Source organism: Mytilus californianus, unplaced genomic scaffold, assembly GCF_021869535.1.
Source record: "Mytilus californianus isolate M0D057914Y unplaced genomic scaffold, xbMytCali1.0.p SCAF_11, whole genome shotgun sequence".
Taxonomy (NCBI): Eukaryota; Metazoa; Mollusca; class Bivalvia; order Mytilida; family Mytilidae; genus Mytilus; species Mytilus californianus.
This window is the reverse complement of record NW_026262593.1, coordinates 44,392,161-44,412,078: the sequence shown is the minus strand read 5'-3', so window position 1 is coordinate 44,412,078 and position 19,918 is coordinate 44,392,161. Positions and strand designations below refer to the sequence as shown.

At 31.5% G+C, this 19,918-nt stretch overlaps 1 protein-coding gene across 2 annotated transcripts in view; it reads left to right on the top strand.

Annotated features, from left to right (window-relative positions):
• The window catches only part of LOC127720143 (rho guanine nucleotide exchange factor 10-like), a 68,814-nt gene that overhangs the window by 29,057 nt on the left and 19,839 nt on the right, over positions 1-19,918 (top strand). For both annotated transcript variants that reach the window (XM_052226606.1, XM_052226605.1), the window contains 7 exons: positions 2,665-2,894; positions 9,446-9,577; positions 11,860-11,937; positions 12,408-12,581; positions 12,992-13,108; positions 16,566-16,658; positions 19,267-19,476. In XM_052226606.1, coding sequence (XP_052082566.1) covers positions 2,665-2,894; positions 9,446-9,577; positions 11,860-11,937; positions 12,408-12,581; positions 12,992-13,108; positions 16,566-16,658; positions 19,267-19,476 — 1,034 coding nt within the window. The remainder of the gene's footprint in view (positions 1-2,664; positions 2,895-9,445; positions 9,578-11,859; positions 11,938-12,407; positions 12,582-12,991; positions 13,109-16,565; positions 16,659-19,266; positions 19,477-19,918) is intronic.

Here is a 19,918-nt window from a genome sequence, read left to right as displayed (position 1 = left end):
TATCAGGCCAACTAAAATTAATTAGTAGATTTTCATCCAAATTTTTGAAAAAATTGGGGCGGGTGGGAGGATTTTATTTTTTAATTTTTATTTCCTCCGAAACCCTTTTGTGACGTGTTCTTCATATGCCAGTCTGATTAAAACCAGCCCCCACTTTCCATTTGCCTTTGTAGATATTGGGGGCCGGTTTCAATCAGACTGTGCATATGCAAGGGTAATATTAGCTTATATCATGTATATATAAGGAATTCTACATAAATTTTCAGTCTTAATAAAGATTTTGGATTGGCAACCACTGTTCTACATGTGATTGCCACTTTAGAAACAATTTTTTAGTAAATAGCAAAAAGGTGGAGAAATGTTCTCTTTTAGACTACCTACATCAAATTCATTTTGCTTTCTAAGTAGTACTTTGTAGTGCCCATTACAAGTATTATGAGTACAGAGTGAAATAAAAACTCAAACTATGTTGCAAATGCTATGGTTTATGCTTTTAAGGTTCATGTGGACCCTTTGGCTACAAGGGCTGCATTTTCACCTCAAAATTTACTCTGAGTACAGATAACCCTGTGTATCTGGAAAAGTTTAAAGACATAGCATTACATTGGCCGACTTTTTTGTACTCAATATATGGTCTTAGATCGCACAAGTTCGTGCTTGTGTCAATTTCTCTATCCCAGTCATGTTTTTTATTGCAGCAATGTGTTCCACGATTCTTGTGCTTTGGATATCATTCACAGTCCAAATTTCCTGACACAAAGTCATTGTATGAATAAAAAATCCACAGGTTTCTAATCACTGACCGCGATTTGCGTTCTTGGACACCGCCTGTCACTCGTAACCCGAATATTTCATGCCCTTCTCGTAAGCAATCTCTTTTCTCGGAAGATAATGCTGTCATCATAGAGCAACAGAATATTTCGACTTAATCATTTTGGTTAAATTACTTGAAGAAATACGAAAACCGAAATTTGCTACAGGAAGTTATGAATGAAACGAAATTATCGGTGGTTTCCGGTAACGGAAATGAACAAAATCCGGAAATCGTAAATTTGTTACAATAAAAAAAATCGGGGCGGGACGATTTCAGAGGGGCGGGCGGGGATGAAAATCTATCAATTAATTTTAATTGGCCTCACCTTGAACTTTACCATTTACAGTTCATCTGTGTCATATTAAAATTTCAAAGTTGCTTTTTGTAGTTTTAACAAATACCAGGTATATGATACAAGCATGGAGGGTTAGTTTAAAAAATGGCTTATCTTTAATCAACAAGCAAGAATTTCTAGGAATGTGACAGGTAGATATGGCTCGGTGCTTTGCTTTTGCGCCAAAAATATCTTCCATTTGCTTCAAAATAAAACATTTCATTTGCGCCAGTAATACAGGTGGATAGCTGTATATTACAGATTTATTAATTTAAAGTCACTTTTAATAATTACATCTAAACACAATGCAGCAACCCAAAATGATGGTGGATATCTTGATTCAGGGGTTATATATGTTTCCAAAACATAATCAACAAACTTCAGCATTCTTTTATCTGATGGAGATTCATTCATAATGTCATCAACAAAGCAGTCTTCAATCTGAGCAGACGGTAAAAACGATATCCCCCCAAAATGACAACCATTAACCAATATCGCATATCAGGGGGAATACTCTAAAAAATTTCTTATTGAGGATACATTATACAAAGAATATTTAATTTTTCGGTTATATGATAAAATACCTGTAAAATAGAGCAAATGTAGTATATATTTTTTGGCGCAAATAAAGGATTGCATTTTGTAAAAATTGGAGCAAATGCAATGCGACAATATGGCCGACAAGACACAGACTTTAACTGAACTTAAAAAATTGTTGTAAACTGCCACTAATATTTGTTTTTTTTGCGTTTATATTCTCTCTTGCTGTGTTCTTCCACTTAAAAAGTAATTATATTCTATGGCCTAGACAAAAAACAAAGATCCATTGTAGGTGTGCTACTTGCTACAACATTAAATACTACATTTTATATATATCAATTATAACACAGTATAATAATAATAACAAGAACTACAGATACAAGTGCTCATTTAATTATGTGTGAAAAAACTTGTCTCTTCTTGAGGCTATACCAAGAGTCATTGGCCAGAAAGATGACCGCACAGGTTTTAAGTGCATACAATAGTCACATGATATAAAAAGTCACGAAGGGACATCAAACTAAATTTTATTGATGACATAACAAGGAAATTGTAGCTTATGATTGGTATAGGGTTAATATTCAGTCCAATAACAAACTTACCCAATGATTTGTTAGTGAAAGTGTATCAACATTTCTTAATATAGATTAAATTGATGATCTATTAGGTCTATGAAATAATCAGAGCAGCAAAAAGGTGATCTTGATATTTATTGCTGATGGCATGCTGAAATTTTAGTTGAGTTGAAAGATACTAGAAATATGATCTAAATATTTGAACTTTCAGAATATTTTTGTTGAGATTTTGGAATTTTAGTTTTTACAAAAGATTTTTTTATTATTATAGGAAACAAAGACCAAAGAAGATAGATGTTATTACAATCTTTAGAATAAATCTTTGGTTTCATTTTTATTTTCCTGATCTTTTGTTTTTTTCAATTAAACAATGATTGGATATTTTGACCTGTATTTTACAGCCTATGAAGGTAACTTCACCTCTAGTATGCGTAGTTCAGCCACTATACGTAGCCAGGAAAATCCATACGAAGATGTCCATAGTCGAGGGAGTGATATCGGCTGGAATAGTTCTGAATTTGAAAGTTCAGGGAGTGATACTGACTTTGAGAATGCTCCTGGACCAGAAGATGCGATATTTGACAAGCCTTTACCACCAACACCAAAAGAACTGGCAAAATTAACCCCTGAGGTATATATATAGAAAAGAATGACAAGATTATTCTGATATACTTTCACTAGTTAATGTCATTTGTCGAGATTATCAGATGATACAAATAGATTTCACTATGAGGATTATGTTATCGATCAATCAAACACGTCCATGAAAATGATTCAGATTGCATTAAAAAAATCTGTGCCTCATGGAAGAAGCCTTGTTGTTGTCAGATTTTTATTGCTAAGCTTTATTCAAATTTTTTTTCATATATTGGTGAAAAAAATAATGATGAATTTTGTTTTATTTTATTGTGACTTAAGAAAGTCTCTGGATTCAGCCTAGTCATATTAATTAATAAATACCTCTAGTCCAAATAACTATTTTAATTTTTTGCTGTGACGTCTTCCTTCGACCTGAATATGCTAAAGCCATTTTTTCAGTTAGACTTTCAGAAGGAATTTTCCTCTCAACTTCGAGACCCCATTTTGCCATGAAATCTTCACTGAGGGCTAGACATTTTTGCATATATACAAATTCTTACCTTTTGTGTGCTTGTTGGTGGAAAATATTTCCAGAAATATCCAAAAGTAATGATAAAATAAGTTACAATTCCATCCAAGGCATCAATGACCTATTTCTTTTTTTAAATGAGTACCAAGATTTCCCAAAATCCTTCATTTTCAGAGTGTATGAAATAGACGTTCAAACCAAACTTCATAAAATTTGACTGTCCAGAATTTCAAGAAAGTTCTATTTCATTTTGTATTTTTATTATCCGGAATTTCGGATCTGTCAAATTTTCTGAAGTTTGGTTTGAAAATTTCTCTCCGAAGGTGAAGAATCTTGGGAATAGCCTTTCAAGACATCATAGTTATTTGGATTTAAATACCTCTATAATTAGTATCTATTTGTGTGAAAATTATCCATATGCATCTTCATTGGCTAATAACAGATCATTGTTGATACATGACATAATTTTTTAAGTACATCAGATGCTGAATCGGATTTCAAATAATAATTTCCTTTATTTGACAGTAAAAAAAATATAAATCCTGCAAGCTATATATGCTTGTTACATGTATATATAGATATGACACAAATATTCTATAAGTATCTTTTAAGAATTAACTTCTAATCAGGAAGTCATCAAATTTTCTGAAAGTGTCGAATACACTAAGATTATCCCTTTATTTAGTGGATGTAAAATTAAATTGAATCGTGTGTTAATTTAAGTTTATAAAGTAATTTGTCTTCATGTGAAAAAAAATGACTTTGTTGACTCAAAATTCAGGAAAATTAAGTGTTGAATTTAGGAAGACTTGGACAATTGAGGAGGTATAGTTATTTAAGTTAACTTCTGTATGGTCAGTAAACAGTAAATAGATTATTAACTTGAACAGCAGTTTGAATAAAAATAATAACAGATCAACAAAGAAAGAAAGAAAGAAAGAAAGAAAGAAAGAGATGTTAAAATAATTGAAGTTGTGATGCAGTTAAACTTTAAATCCCTCATATTATGAATAGCGCGAATGATAAAATTATGTATAATTCATTGGCAAAAATAGTTTTTAATAAATCAATATTTTCTTAAGTGTATTATGCTTAATTTCTGTGCTAATTGAGATGAATATGTCAAAATTGAGTATTAAGTTTTAAATTAAATGTCATAATTATTTCAAAATAATTCTGGATTAGGGTTTTAAGGTTCACTTGTGAAATTGTTTTTATCACCTTTAAAATATTGAATGAGAAGTTTGATTATCTGTCAAAAAACAAAGAAATTATTTAGTTATGAGGCCTAAACTCCAGCTGAGAATTTTCAAATCTCCAGTTGGGACTTGACACCTCTATTGTATGTCTAGAAATGGCACTTGTAAGCTAATATAATAATTTCCTATTTTAGAAATGATATAGGTTTTTTTCTTACAAACTTACTTCTTTTCAATCACAGTGTTATTGAATAAAGGTATCTTAGTGACCAAAGTTCAGTCCCTCCCCTTTTTGGGAGTTATGTATTTTGATTGGTTTAAGGTACCTAATGATATAACATGAATGATTGTTTGAAAAGGGTAGTTTTGGGATTTAAGAAAAAAATAAATAGATCTGAAAAAGTGTTATTATAACAAGAATTATGGATTAAGATATGAAGTATTTTTATTGGAAGTTTTTGTGTTAAAGGATATATCAAATCATGGTGCACTTAGAGTCATTCAATTCAAATATGGCATGTAAAATATATCTATTCGTGAATAATTAATATATGAACATCCAACATCTTGTTTTATTGACTGTTTAAAACTGTATTGCCAAAGGCAAAAACTATACCCAAAATAAGCTCTGAGTTAGCTCCCCTGTAAATAATATGATATCTGGTACCCCAATTTGAATTAATTGACATGCCATCTAGCCTGGTTATATAAAAACTGGTATTCAGCTGTCAGATTTCATCTCTGTTGAATAAAAAAAAAATATACTTCAATAGATGAAATATTTATTACACTAATGTTTCAATTTTCATATAATACAAAAGATTTGAAAATGATATCATTGTCAGGGTTACTTATGTCTTATTTTGTGATGCCATTTGCCCTTATACAAAATTTGTTGACAAGTATTTGTAGAAGGAATTTTTTTTGAAACTTTTGGGATCTAGAGGTTTTTGGTTATTATCTGAAAAATATAACAGATAGAGAGAAAAGTAAAATTGACCAGAATTAGAAGTAATTTAGCAGAAATTGCCAATTGACCCCGTATAGGAGTTAAAAAACTTTTATTGATATTTTTAACCTTTTTAAAAAATTTTGCTGAAACTATAGAGATATATTAAATCTTTCAGCAGTAGAAATATTCAGCAATATAAGTTCTACAAATAAATCAACATGGACAAAATTGTCAATATTACCTTTTGTAAAAGTTATTGCCCATTCAAGACATTTTTTACCCATTTGTTTGTGTATTTTGCAGAAACTATAATAGATAGAGAGAACTGTGAAAAGAAAAATGTTCAGCAAAATAAAATCTGCAAATATGTTTACATTGGAGAAATTGTCAATTGTACCCTTACAGAAGTAATTGCCCTTGAAAGACGATTTTCACCAATTTTTGCAGAAACTATATTAAATAGAGAGAAACTTTAAATGCAAATATGTTCAGCAAAATAAGATCTACAATTTTTTCAACACGGCCAAAATCATCAGTAAGCCCCTTATAGAAGTTATTGCTCTTGAAAAATTGCACTTTCTGCATAAACCATAATATCTAAAGAGAAATTGTATTTGGCAAAGATGTTAAGCACAATAAGATCTACAAATAAATTAAGTGGCTGAAATTTTCAACTGACTCCTTATAGGAGTTATTGCCCCTTAATGCCCTCTTTGTCGTACCTGCAACATTTACATCGTGAAAGCTAGGCATAGAGATCCTAGATTCTGTCTGCGGCATCAACATTTAGGTTCTGTCTGTGGTTAAAGCTTTTTTAGACATCAATAACTTTGTTAGATCTTCATGAATTTCAGGAAATTTGGACAGAAGCTTGTTCATGACCAAAATACAGCATTTGTACAGTATCCAGAGCACAATTTTGAAAATATTTATTTTAATTTTTCCGTATTTTACTGATAAATGGACTTAGTTTTTTTACAGTTAACATTCAGATTCAGTCTGAGGTTAAAGTTTTTTTACCCGGTAGTCATCAATATAACTTTGTCAAACCTTCATAGAATTTTATGAGATTTGGACAGAAGCTTGTTAATGACTACAATACAGTATCCAGAGCAAAATTTTGAAAATAAATTTTCCCTGTATTTACTGATAAACAGACTAGTTTTTTTTTTACAGCTAACAAGTAGATACAGTCTGGGGTTAAAGTTTGTTACACAACAATTACTTTGTCAAACCTTCATAGAATTTTATAAAACTTTGTCAGAAGCTTTTTTATGATTAAGAGATAATGTCTGAAGCAAACTTTTGAAAATATATATAGCATAAAAGATCTATAATAATTATTCCCCTTAGTTGGGGATTTTTGTTTTACTAATTCCTATAATTTTGTCAATGATAATATATAGGTATAAACTGTAAACAGTAAAAATGATCATCAATACAAAAATCTAAAAAAATGCCACTAAATAAGCTAGACAAATAAGCAAAATATTTGATTGCAATAAGAGTAAAAAAAATATCAAAATCAAATTTTTCCCAGGTGAGAGTTTTATGCTCTTGGGAGCCTCTTGTTCATACTTGATAAAGCTTGAAATATTGGATTACAGCAAGCCAGTGATTTTAAATATTCAATTACTACAAAAAAAGTTAAATATTTCCTTGATTGAAGTAGGTAATATTTAATTTTGGATTTTGTCTACCAGAGGTAAGATATTAACAATTTTTGATTTTGATATAAAAATGGAATTAGACAATTTCATATTCATCTTTAACATACAATGTATACTGTAAATAGAAATCAACATAACATTAAAAGGGATTAAAGATAAATGGCATTACTAAACAACCTTCTTTTACAGGAATTCAGCTTAACATTGACGTAGAAAGCTAATCTTGTTTTATATTTTATTGAAACTAAAAGACCATATTTGAAAATTATACACATAATTACTTCAGTTGATGAGTTTGACTGTCCCTCTGGTATCTTTCGTCCCTCTTTTGAAACCTATCATCGGCAGGTAATCTGGCAATCATACTCAATCTTCTAATTTTTATATTAATCTTAATGAAATAAAGGTATATTTTAAATATTGGCTCAATTTACCAATTTCCATGGATTATGGAACAGTTGCATTTTTGCCGATGCTTGATTTTTGGTTTTATTGATAAATTTTGCTTATAATTAAGCCTGTTGGAAATTTTTATTTGGTTTAACACAGAGTTCTCACAAAGGATTTTGGAGGCGAGTGCAGGGACTCGTCATTTTTGGTCATGGTGAGTCCAGCAGTGAAAAGATGAAATTTTATTGACATATTATTTATTATTTCAGTCCCCTTGACAAAATAGAGCAAGGAAATGACATCAACTTTAGATTATTGTTAAACATTTGTCATAAAATGATGATATTTGTGCTCAGTTGATACAACATTCTACAATCTTAATGCATCTTTGGACTCACCAGTTTTGAATTGATGAGTCCAGACGCATTTTCATGAGTCCAGGACTCATTGACTTGCCTTAGTGAGAACCCTGTTTACACATATAAATTTGTAATCAACCTCAACCCACAAAAGAAACAGACACGAGCATCCCCACAAGAAATAAAGAATTGACAGTATGTTAGCAGTAATAAATTTGAAAAGCATAATACACTTATATATATATACAAAAAACTTGATTTGCCTTCAAAGTCAAGATTTTGGAATGGTGCTACCAGTTTAACATGTACTCCATTATGATTCAGAATATTCAGTTAAATTGGGAATTGGTGCGTTCATTTTCAAATACCCCGGATGATTTTCTGGAACATTTAGAAAATCTTATTCATCATACTGAGATGACTCTAAGGATGGTGAGTTCAGTACCCTCACAGCTTGCCAATCCATGACACTTCTAAGTTATAAATCACATTTCTTAATTGACCCTGGTACCCAGTTTCCTCACAGCTTACCATGATGACACTTCTCAGTTATAAATCACATTTCCTAATTGATTCTGGTACCCAGTTTCCTCACAGCTTACCCAAGACACTTCTCACTTATAAATCAGATTTCCTAATTGACCCTGGTACCCAGTTTCCTCACAGCTGACCCATGACACTTCTCAGTTATAAATCAGATTTCCTAATTGACCCTGGTCCCCAGTTTCCTCACAGCTTATCCATGACACTTCTCAGTTATAAATCAGATTTCCTAATTGACCCTGGTACCCAGTTTCCTCATAGCTTACCCATGACACTTCTCAGTTATAAATCAGATTTCCTAATTGACCCTGGTACCCAGTTTCCTCACAGCTTACCCATGCCACTTCTCAGTTATAAATCAGATTTCCTAATTGACCCTGGTACCCAGTTTCCTCACAGCATACCCATGATACTTCTCAGTTATAAATCAGATTTCCTAATTGACCCTGGTACCCAGTTTCCTCACAGCATACCCATGATACTTTTCAGTTATAAATCTGTATTAGAACAAATAATTCATTGTAATTCAGAGAATGTATTTTATATACTTGACCTCTTGTGGTGTTTTTTATCCATGCATTTGATGATTTAAAGTATGAAATTTCCCCGAGGGTTTATTTTTGATAATTTTACGAATAAGATAAAATTGTGAGAATATTCCCTGATGGAAATTTTATTATGAGGAGCAAGAAAAATTTGAAAATAAAACATCGCGAAATACTTTGTCTGTGAAATCACAATACCATTTTACAGTATTTAATGGTGTTTTATTTAATTTTGTACAATTAACTGTAACAGAGATGTAGGCTCAATATTCACTCTTAATTAAGTTGCAGCAAAATCTTTGATATTTCATATTTTGAAACAGAAACCTGAGTACTACAAAATGCCCAAGATGTTAAACCTAAATAGTAAATTCATTACTTAATTATACAATTGCTTTGTTTCATTTAATTGATAGAAAGTAAAAAAGAAAGAAGAATCTGCTTCTTCCAGTGGAAGAATTAGTCAGATACTGCCAGTGAAGGTCAACCTAGAGAAGCATCCCCCTCCTTGTCTCCCTCCTGCTCCAGAGAAGATGGAAAATCATCAGGTATGTTTTATTTGATCTACAAATAAGTCAAATTTTGCCGAAATTGTTAGTATACTGTATAGGAGTGATTGCCCTTAAATGGTGATTTTTGTCGAGCCTGCGACTTTTGTCGCAGAAAGCTCGACATAGGGATAGTGATCCGGCGGCGGCTACGGTGGCGGTGGCGTTAGCTAACTTCTTAAAAGCTTTATATTTTAGAAGGTAGAAGACCTGGATGCTTCATACTTTGTATATGGATGCCTCATGTTACGAAGTTTCCGTCAGTCACATGTCCAATGTCCTTGACCTCATTTTCATGGTTCAGTGACTACTTGAAAAAAAAGTTAACATTTTTTGTAATGTTAAATTCTCTCTTATTATAAGTAGTAGGATAACTATATTTGGTATGTGCGTACCTTGCAAGGTCCTCATGCCCGTCAGACAGTTTTCATTTGACCTCGACCTCATTTCATGGATCAGTGAACAAGGTTAAGTTTTGGTGGTCAAGTCCATATCTCAGATACTATAAGCAATAGGTCTAGTATATTTGGTGTATGGAAGGACTGTAAGGTGTACATGTCCAACTGGCAGGTGTCATCTGACCTTGACCTCATTTTCATGGTTCAGTGGTTATAGTTAAGTTTTTGTGTTTTGGTCTGTTTTTCTTATACTGTATGCAATAGGTCTGCTATATTTGGTGTATGGAATGATTGTAAGGTGTACATGTCTAGCTGGCAGGTGTCATCTGACCTTGACCTCGTTTTCATGGTTCAGTGGTCAAAGTTAAGTTTTTGAGTTTTGGTCTTTTTTTCTAATACTATATGCAATAGGTCAACTATATTTGGTGTATGGAAATATTTTATGATCTATATGTCAGTCGCGCAGGTTTTATATGACCTTGACCTCATTTTCACGGTTCATTGCTCAGTGTTAAGTTTTTGTGTTTTGGTCTGTTTTTCTTAAACTATAAGCAATAGGTCAATTATATTTGTTATATGGAAGAATTGTTAACTGTACATGTCTGCCTGGCATGGTTCATCTGACCTTGACCTCATTTTCATGGTTCATTGGTCAGTGTTTAGTTTTCTTGGTTAATGTTAAGTTTATGTGACAGTTGTAATAAAGCTTTATATTTAGGACTATCAACATAATATCAATGATTAGTAAAGAAGGCGAGACATTTCAGCGTGTGCACTCTTGTTTTTTTTTTGTACTTTTTGGGGTTTTGGGCAAAAAATAAGAAAAAAGAGATGAACTGTAAACAGAAAAAAGGTTCAACTTAACAAGATCAACAAAGAAGAGATTTTTGTCATGAATTCTATTCTAGTCTTCAATGTTGGAGAGTGTCCACTTTTAAAGCTGCACATTGAGACCTAGGTGAGTGACACAGGTTTTTTTAGAGCATCTAGTTTGCTTTTCCAGATTTATCTGATAAATGTACTTAGATTTTTGGTGTTAAAATTTATATGCAGTTTGAATTAATATCTAGAAAATTCACTATCATAGAATTTCAGGAAAGTTTAGCAGAAGATTCTTCATAATCAAGAGATAGCACCCTGAGCAAAATTTGTCTTCATCATATTTTTTTTTTTTACTGATAACTGGACTTTTTACCTTTGTAGCCAAAGGCAAAAGCAGTTCTAGTAACGGCTTAACTCTGACTGTCCTTTCGTCCTTCCATCCATTCATCCTAAAGACCTTGGGTAGGAAACTTAGTCTGCAGCTTGATAATGTTAAGTTGAATCAAGTTAGCAATTTTTATATCCACTGTGGAGCTACTTCCGGTTTGCCAGTACAATGTAGTTTGAAAATTTAGTGTCAAAATTTGTTTTGGTTTCATAGAATGATCAGTTATGCTCTAGCATCCATGTTACCTCAATCAACTGTATGCAGCCATGCAGGTCCAGACCCAGTGTAAGTCTTGTTTGGCAGTCGAAATAACAATTTAATGCTGACAGCAGCACTCACAGGCCACACACACACTGTTCTGCTGAACCCTTTGCAAATTTTGAAATATAATACAAACTTGTTCAAAATCATTTGGTTTTTTGGTCATCATCATAACTTAGACAACTGACTAAATTCATTATTGAGAAGACCATGATTTATATATATCAATGATGTTATACTATTAAATTCATTAAGATGCCAAACACTGTTTGGGAATAATTAGGTCACCCTGACCTACACTTAATTTTGAATTTGTTGTTCTGAAGATTTGCAAATGTAACTTTTGTTTATGGATTTATTCAAAGTAGGTCATTTGTTTCATATAGACACATCCAATGTTTTAATTATTGTAGATAAAAAGAAGATATGCCATACAGTCTCTGGTAGATAGTGAAAAGTCTTTCATAGATACACTAAGGAGACTCTCTGAGGTAGGAAAAAGTCTGTTTGCTATGATAAATTTATAATTCTTTTTTTCATAATTCATCTTGATAATTCCCCCCAACTAAATCAGATACAGAGATACCATGGTAAAATTCATGATATAAGGCATTTAGAAATCTTATCTTTAATTGATATTTTCAAAAATAATTTTAGCTATATAAACAAGCAAGTATAATTTCCAGTAGCTGATTGATTTTTTCCCCATTTTTGAATAAGTACACCAGACACACTAATTTTTTCCATCATAACATTCACCACAAAGTGAATGTATAAAATTGTAAAATAGTTGTTTTTCTGATAAATAAAAAAGATTTTTATTTTGATATTTTAACTATTAGCCAAGACGTTAGATCTCTTAAGTGATACATGTGATATGATATCTCACAAATTTTAATTTGAAAGGTACTGACTAGTCTCCTTCATAATCGTAGATAATGGTTTTCAGTTGTTTTTGTAGGAATACAAGGATCCTCTACTGACTACATATGGGTTACAGGGTAGTGTTGTAGATGTGATACTATGCAAAGCTGAACAAATCTTAGATATACATAAAATGTTCCAGATAGAGTTAGCTGATAAGGTCAAAAATTGGGACAAGGAAGAAGAAATTGGAAATACTTTCATTGGATTTGTAAGTGAAACTTGAAATATGAATAAGTTATTCGTTTTAAAAAGTTAGCTCAGCAGTTATGATATTTCCATTGCAAATTTGCCATTTCTACCAGGATGTCTGACCCTTAATTCATTTAGACACATCTTATAATGTAAAGTAATCAAGCTGATGATGCAAAAAGAAATCAAACTTTGATCTGATTCTATAAGAGTAGCTTTAAAGTGATACTTTTATTAGATAATATAAAAAGTTTCCTCTATCAAGTCAGTGTCTCTGTTATCACCAGAGAACATTGGGCTGTACAATAAGAGAGGTCTAAATTAATAAAAGGAGTGACCTCCCTTGAGAGAGAATTAAACTGTATATGCATTTGATTTTTCAATATGAGAAAATGACAAAGAATAATTTACCGTTATTGGTTATTGCAGTTTTCCAGAGAGATGGTGATAGAACTATACAGTGGCTATGTCAATAACTTCTCTAGCGTTATGGAAGAACTAAAATCCTTACAAAGTACCAAACCTGCATTGGCAAACTTTCTTACTGTAAGTTTAGTTAGTTAAAAAAAGAACATTTTAGTTACTAGAAGATACCAGATTTTTAAATTCAAAATATCCATGATTTTATTATTATTCTGCTATCTTGGAAATAATGGGACACCATAATTTTTACAACAGAGATTCAGCCACCATTGCTAAGTCAACTTAAGAGAGATTCTGTATTGTAGAATAACAAAATTTGTTTTGTATTGGGTCTCCTCCCGTACAACCTCATATGTGAGTAAAAGTCCTGGGCTGATATGCATAAAACCACTTAAGTTAAGATATCCAATCGTAGTACTAATTTATCATAGGACATGTAGAAAAATCTTAACTTAAGTGGTTTTAATGCATAACAACCCCGATCATAATTCTTTGTTATATAATGGGACTTCCCAGGCCTATATTTATGTGTGTTATAATATTTGTTCTTAAAACAAATTTAATTTTGGAAGTTTTAAAAGTTGACATCTTTACCCCCCGTACATTTTATTCTGGTATAGCCCTTGTATTTAAGATAATGTTCTTGAATGAACCTTGCATTTTGTCAATATTTTCAGAATATTTTATAAAACAGTGTATGTATATTTTGAGTACTAATAAAAACCAAACTTTAATATGAAACAGAACCTCTTCCCTACCGATGACAAGGCTTCAGTATTTGTTAGTAAAGTGTCCTTATATATAAAATATTCAAAAATATGCGAGATTAAATATTCAACAGTTATAGTGTTTCGACTTGAAGTTGACCTGCTGGAACATTGTTCATGAAGTGTTTGACATTTTTTGCTCAAATAAGTATATCTGATTTGCTAATTAAATTCATCAGAAACACAAGACATTTTATATACAAAAGATGGATATGAAAATGTTTGAAAGGCTCTGATTCAACAAAGTAAAAAATTTCAAAATAATAATCGTATTTTCTTACTTTTATTTCTATTAACGGGTCATTAGCTGTCAAATTCATGTTCACAATTTGACTCAAATTCTCATATTTGATTCATAACATACTAAAACGTATATCCAAATTACAAAAAGTTTAAAGTAAACAATTAACAATGCATGGACTCGATTATATGTATCAACATTTGGTATGTATTTTTGTCTAGACGTCATCTAATTAAATATTGAGATGACCTCCGAAGACTGCTGACAATCATATAACCCGATATAAACATAAATATTAATAGATAGAGACCACGTGTCTGTTTGATTTCATATTATAGGTTAAAAAGTATGTTTAGCATCATTTTTGTCGAGCCTGCGACTTTTGTCTTGTTTCACTTTCAATGTTGACATTCTTTTCCTTTTAATAGCTGAAAACATGCATATCCCATGTTCAGCGAAGGGTTTAAATTGAAGGTCACATGAATACAGATTCAATGAGGTCGAAATTTTTCACTTGCAAGTGAATAATTGATCAGCGATGTTTCTTAGTTTATTTTGACAAAATTGAACCATGTTGGCTGCTAAAGGCGAATCATTATTTCACTATTTCACTTTCATTAATGATTGAACAAAAAAACATCATATTTTATTTTTTTATATATCTCGTAGCTAATGCCCCTTTTAAGTCCTAAGTATTTATTGAATTTTGCTATTATTTTTTTATATTTCCAGTATATGCAGGTATTTTCACTTGTAATAAACTTACTACTGTGGATTAATTTATTTTCGTTGGTACCAATTTTTCATGGATAAAAGAAAAATTGTATTTTTCGTGGATATTTAATTTTGTGGTTTTACAACTGTCTATATACAAGCCGACAGAAAAAATGTATTCCATTGAACATTTAAATTTGTCTTTTGCCTGTACCTACAAAATCCACGAAAATTAGTATCTGACAAATAATAATGAATTCACAGTATTCACAAACTATTTGCTGGCAGACAGGATCTGATCATTAGCTAGTTTTATCTGTCACTCTTAAAAAAATTAATTTAGTTTGCTTACCGGTATTATAATCTTTTCAAAATCTGTTTTCAAAAATTGTTTTTAAACTGTCATATATTTTGCTAGTTTAATTTGCAGTGAATAACATTTGAAATTAATCATTGAAATACTCTTTCTTATTGCACACCCACATATTACATTAGCATTCATGTTAACATGGCTGGGTAGATATAGTACATATGCTAGGAGATAACAATAATGCACAAGGTTTTTACATCTGATTCACAAGTATTTTGTCCACAATACAACATAAATTTCTACATAACAACAAACGTTCATCTCACTAAACAAACACATTTAAAAAATATATATATACTGAAAACAACCTAATTTGATTAAACTGTTTCTATACAAGGGACCAGTTCTGAAATGATTTAAAAAAAAATTATGGTCATTGTTTTCAATGCTAAATGTTAAGTCCTTATAATTTCATTTCAGAATAGATATATAATCAAATGATATTTAGTTTATTAGTCCCCTACCGACGATGTCTGTCTTGTCTGTCTGTCCATTCGTCAGTCTGGCAAATCAGTTTTCCACACTTTTTTTTTCGTGCTTGAAGATATTGATTTAATATTTGGTGTATTGTTTTTATTAAGACAAGTTACAGATCAAGTTTGAATTTTGTTCCGGTCTGATGATTTTGAGCAGAGTTATGGTCCTTGGACTTAGAAAATTCACTCAAATAATCAGTTTTCAACACTTTTTTTCATCATGCTTGAAGATATTGACTTGATATTTGTTATATAGTTACACCATGACAAGTTATAGATCAAGTTAGCATTTTGTTCCTATACAATGAATTTTTAACTGGTAAGGGACTATGTATTGAGAATGCTTGTTGTTGAAATAGTCGTACCATCTTAGTTTGAAGTAATAAATGGTATGCTGCCTCCTCATTCTTTCTTTATGATTTTGAAATTGTTAAGAATATATAATTACATTACATAACATTGTATTTGTCATAAGAATATATAATTACATTACATAACATTGTATTTATCATAAGAATATATAATTACATTACATAACATTGTATTTATCATAAGAATATATAATTACCTTACATAACATTGTATTTATCATAAGAATATATAATTACATTACATAACATTGTATTTATCGTAAGAATACATGCCTTTTCAATTCTAAAATAAAGATGTTCAACAGTTTATATCTACTAGAACCAGTATTGGATTAAAAGTATGTCTTTATCAATCCGTTTTTCATGATCTAAATTTGAGTGTGTATATGTATAAATTGTGTACTTATACAGAATCTAAGTGTATGCAACATCCCTTGGTACATTTTACAATAGAAATGTGATATATGTCACCCTGTAGCTATTTTTTTCTGTCATTTTTGTTGTATTCAGTATATCTGGTTTGGAAGGTTTGAACATTTAAATACTTTGAGTAGATGCTGTTTTTAGTCGGTGTAGTTTATAGAAAACATTTATGCATGTATTTATTTATCAAATTGTCTTACTCTCATGCTGTTTTGTAGGAAAAAGCCATGAAGAGTCCAGACAGACTTCCACTATTTGGATTGTTGGTCAAACCAGTACAAAGATTCCCACAATTCATCACTATGATGCAGGTTTGTACCATATGCATAGCATATACTTATAGCTTGAGCAAAATATATAGAAGTAATAATGATCACACTGGAATTTACCAAACTTATGCAAAAGATTTGGTGGAATGTTGTACCACTTCTTCTTGAAATTTTATTGACCTTGTCTTGTTGGAAGGATAATGTTATATCCCGTTGGAAAACATTACGTGGGGGGGGGGGGGGGGGGGGGGGGGTGGGTGGGTGGTGTAGTTAAAAATAGAAGTCTACATGTTCAGTAAAGTACATGTTCCCTTTTCACCAATCTGAAATATCAATTTCAATTTGAATAAAATGAGATGTTGGGTAAAAACCAATGAGACAGCAACCCAAAAACAGGTTTTTATACGCCTGTCAAATTTTTGACGGGACGTATTATGGTATACAAATGTCCGTCCGTCTGTCTGTCTGTCCGTCTGTCTGTCCGGCGTAAACATGTCGCACCGTAACTTGAGAATGACTTATCCAAATTTCATGAAACTTAACATAGTTGTTTCTTATGATGGTCAAACGATCTGTATACTTTTTGGTGAAAATAAGATTAAAACTTTTTGAGTTACGGGACTTAGCAACTAAAACAGGTGTGTGTTTTTTTTCACATGTCGCGCCGTATCTCCAAAACAGTTTATGATTATTGCTTAAAACTTTACACACTTCTTAGTTATATTAATCTTAAGATCTGTATACTTTTTGGTGATGATTCAAAATTTTATTTTAGACATATTGAGTATTTTGTTAAAAAAGGGGGAGGGGTTTTTTACATGTCGCGCCGTATCTCAAAAACAGTTTATGATTATTGCTTTAAACTTTACACACTTCTTAGTTATATTAACCTTAAGATCTGTATACTTTTTGGTGATGATTCAAAATTTTATTTTTGAGTTATTGAGTATTTTGTAAAAAAAGGGGGAAAGTTTTTCACATGTCGCGCCGTATCTCAAAAACGATTTATGATTATTGCTTAAAATTTTACACACTTCTTAGTTATATTAATCTAAAGATCTTTATACTTTTTGGTTTTGATTCAAAATTTTATTTTAGAGATATTGAGTTTTTTGTAAAAAAAAGAGGGGGTTTTTGCATGTCCAACGTATGTCAGAAACTATTTATGCTTATTGCATAAAAATTCACACACAAGACGACGGGCGTATATTAAATTAAAGGTATTACAGAGTCAACCAAAAATCAAAAACCAACATTGAAATTATCAATAGGCCAATAGACATGAAGAAAAAAGCAATAACCATATTACATGTAAATATGATATATATGACGGCCTCAAATCTGTGTCCGTTTCTCAAATCTGTATCCAATCGTGACGTCAATCGCTAATCTATGTCTGTTAAAAAAGATACGGCCTCAAATCTGTGTCCTATTTTCAAATTTGTTTTCAATCGTGACATGATTCGCAAATCTATGTCGGTTAAAAAAGATACGGCATCAAATCTGTGTCCTTTTCTTAAATCTTTTTCCAGTTTGTTTCGCCATGCGCAAATTTACGCCAGTCTAATAAGTACGGCCTTATAGGATTCTTGTTTTATTAAGTTATTTCCCAAAATTCAATGTTAAGTTGGGATGTGTCCTCCATGTGTGTGCTTAATCATTTTACATGCGAACGTAATTATTATATGATTTATATTTTATTGTAAAACTACAACATTTTCAAATTGTTTGCTTTTCTTGATACATAGATTTGAGACAAAAATGGCCATAGATTTGAGTTAATAAAGGACATAGATTTGAGACAATACAGGACATAGATTTGAGACAATAAAAGACATAGATTTGAGACAATAAAGGACATAAATTTGGAACGTCTATGACGCAATATTAAAAAGGACATAGATTTGCGGGAAGGACATAGATTTGAGGCTGGACATAGATTTGAGGCTTTCATATATATATATAATATTTTTTAATGAGAAATAACACCCTCTATTTAACATGTATAAGATTGCTATATAATTATGAAAAAGTTTTGGGAACATGGCTGCCATTGTTTAGAAGCTTATTACTATTGATTATGGTTACGTTTATGATTGGTTGTCTGATCTGTAAACTTACCAATTTGTTTCCTAATCCATGATTATGACAGTTTGCCTGAGTGGATTGGATTGGCAAGTGGTGCATGTATAGCAGAAGATACTTATACTGTCAATGCACTTGGTCTTGCTACTTTTGAAGTTCATGCGTTTTCCTTAGGTTTTGTTTTTTATACCCCTGCTTTAAAAAGTGGGGGTATACTGTTTTACCTCTGTCTGTCAGTCCATCCATCCGTCCATCTGTCCGGCTGTCCCATTAATATTTTTCGTTCCATCTTTCTCAGGAACTACTTTACAAGGATTTCTGAAATTTGGTTTCAGTGTTTATATAAGTTAGCTATACTGTGTGATGCATTTTCAGATTCATCACTCAACAACCTCCTGTTTACTGTCAAGTATTTGGGCTGGGGTATCATCAGTGAGCAGTAGCTAACAGTTTCACTTGTTTTACCTTGATTGTGTCGTCTTAGAGGATTTATGAGATTTGAACATCAGTAAATTAATATTGCCTCAAATTTACTTATTATTCACTTTGATATATTTTTTTTTAGGATTTACTGAAGTATACACCACATCAACACCATGACAGGTCTTCATTACAGACAGCACTGACCGACCTTGAAAATGTGGCTCACAAATTAAATGAGTCAAAACGTCTGGCAGAACAGAAGTTTCAGGCAAAGAAGGTGATGAAAGAACTGAACATCAAGAACCTCAAAACACTAAGATTATTGAGACAAGATGACTTAGATCAGATCTGTGTAAGTAGTGTTATTTGAAATACAAAGTTCTACCTAGTACGTTTCCTAGAGGATTTGAAATACATAGTTCTACCTAGTAAGTTCCCTAGAGGGTATAAAATTCCAAAATGACTTTGATTATTGAGACAAGATGACTTAGATCAGATCTGTGTAAGTAGTGTTATTTGAAATACATAGTTCTACCTAGTAAGTTCCCTAAAAGGTATAACATTCCAACATAAGCTTGATTTTTGAAATCATTGAAAAATTACAATTTCTATCTGCTTGGAAGGATACATTTTACAAGCATGAAACTAATGAAGGAATCATACAGTAATCCTGCTGTTGGGATGATTCTAACAAGCTAAGCATAATTCAATTTTTGATAGAAAATAAAGGAGATCACTTTTAAGCTGCATGGTTGTGTATATAAACTTTTTGATGACTGACAAACCACCTACAA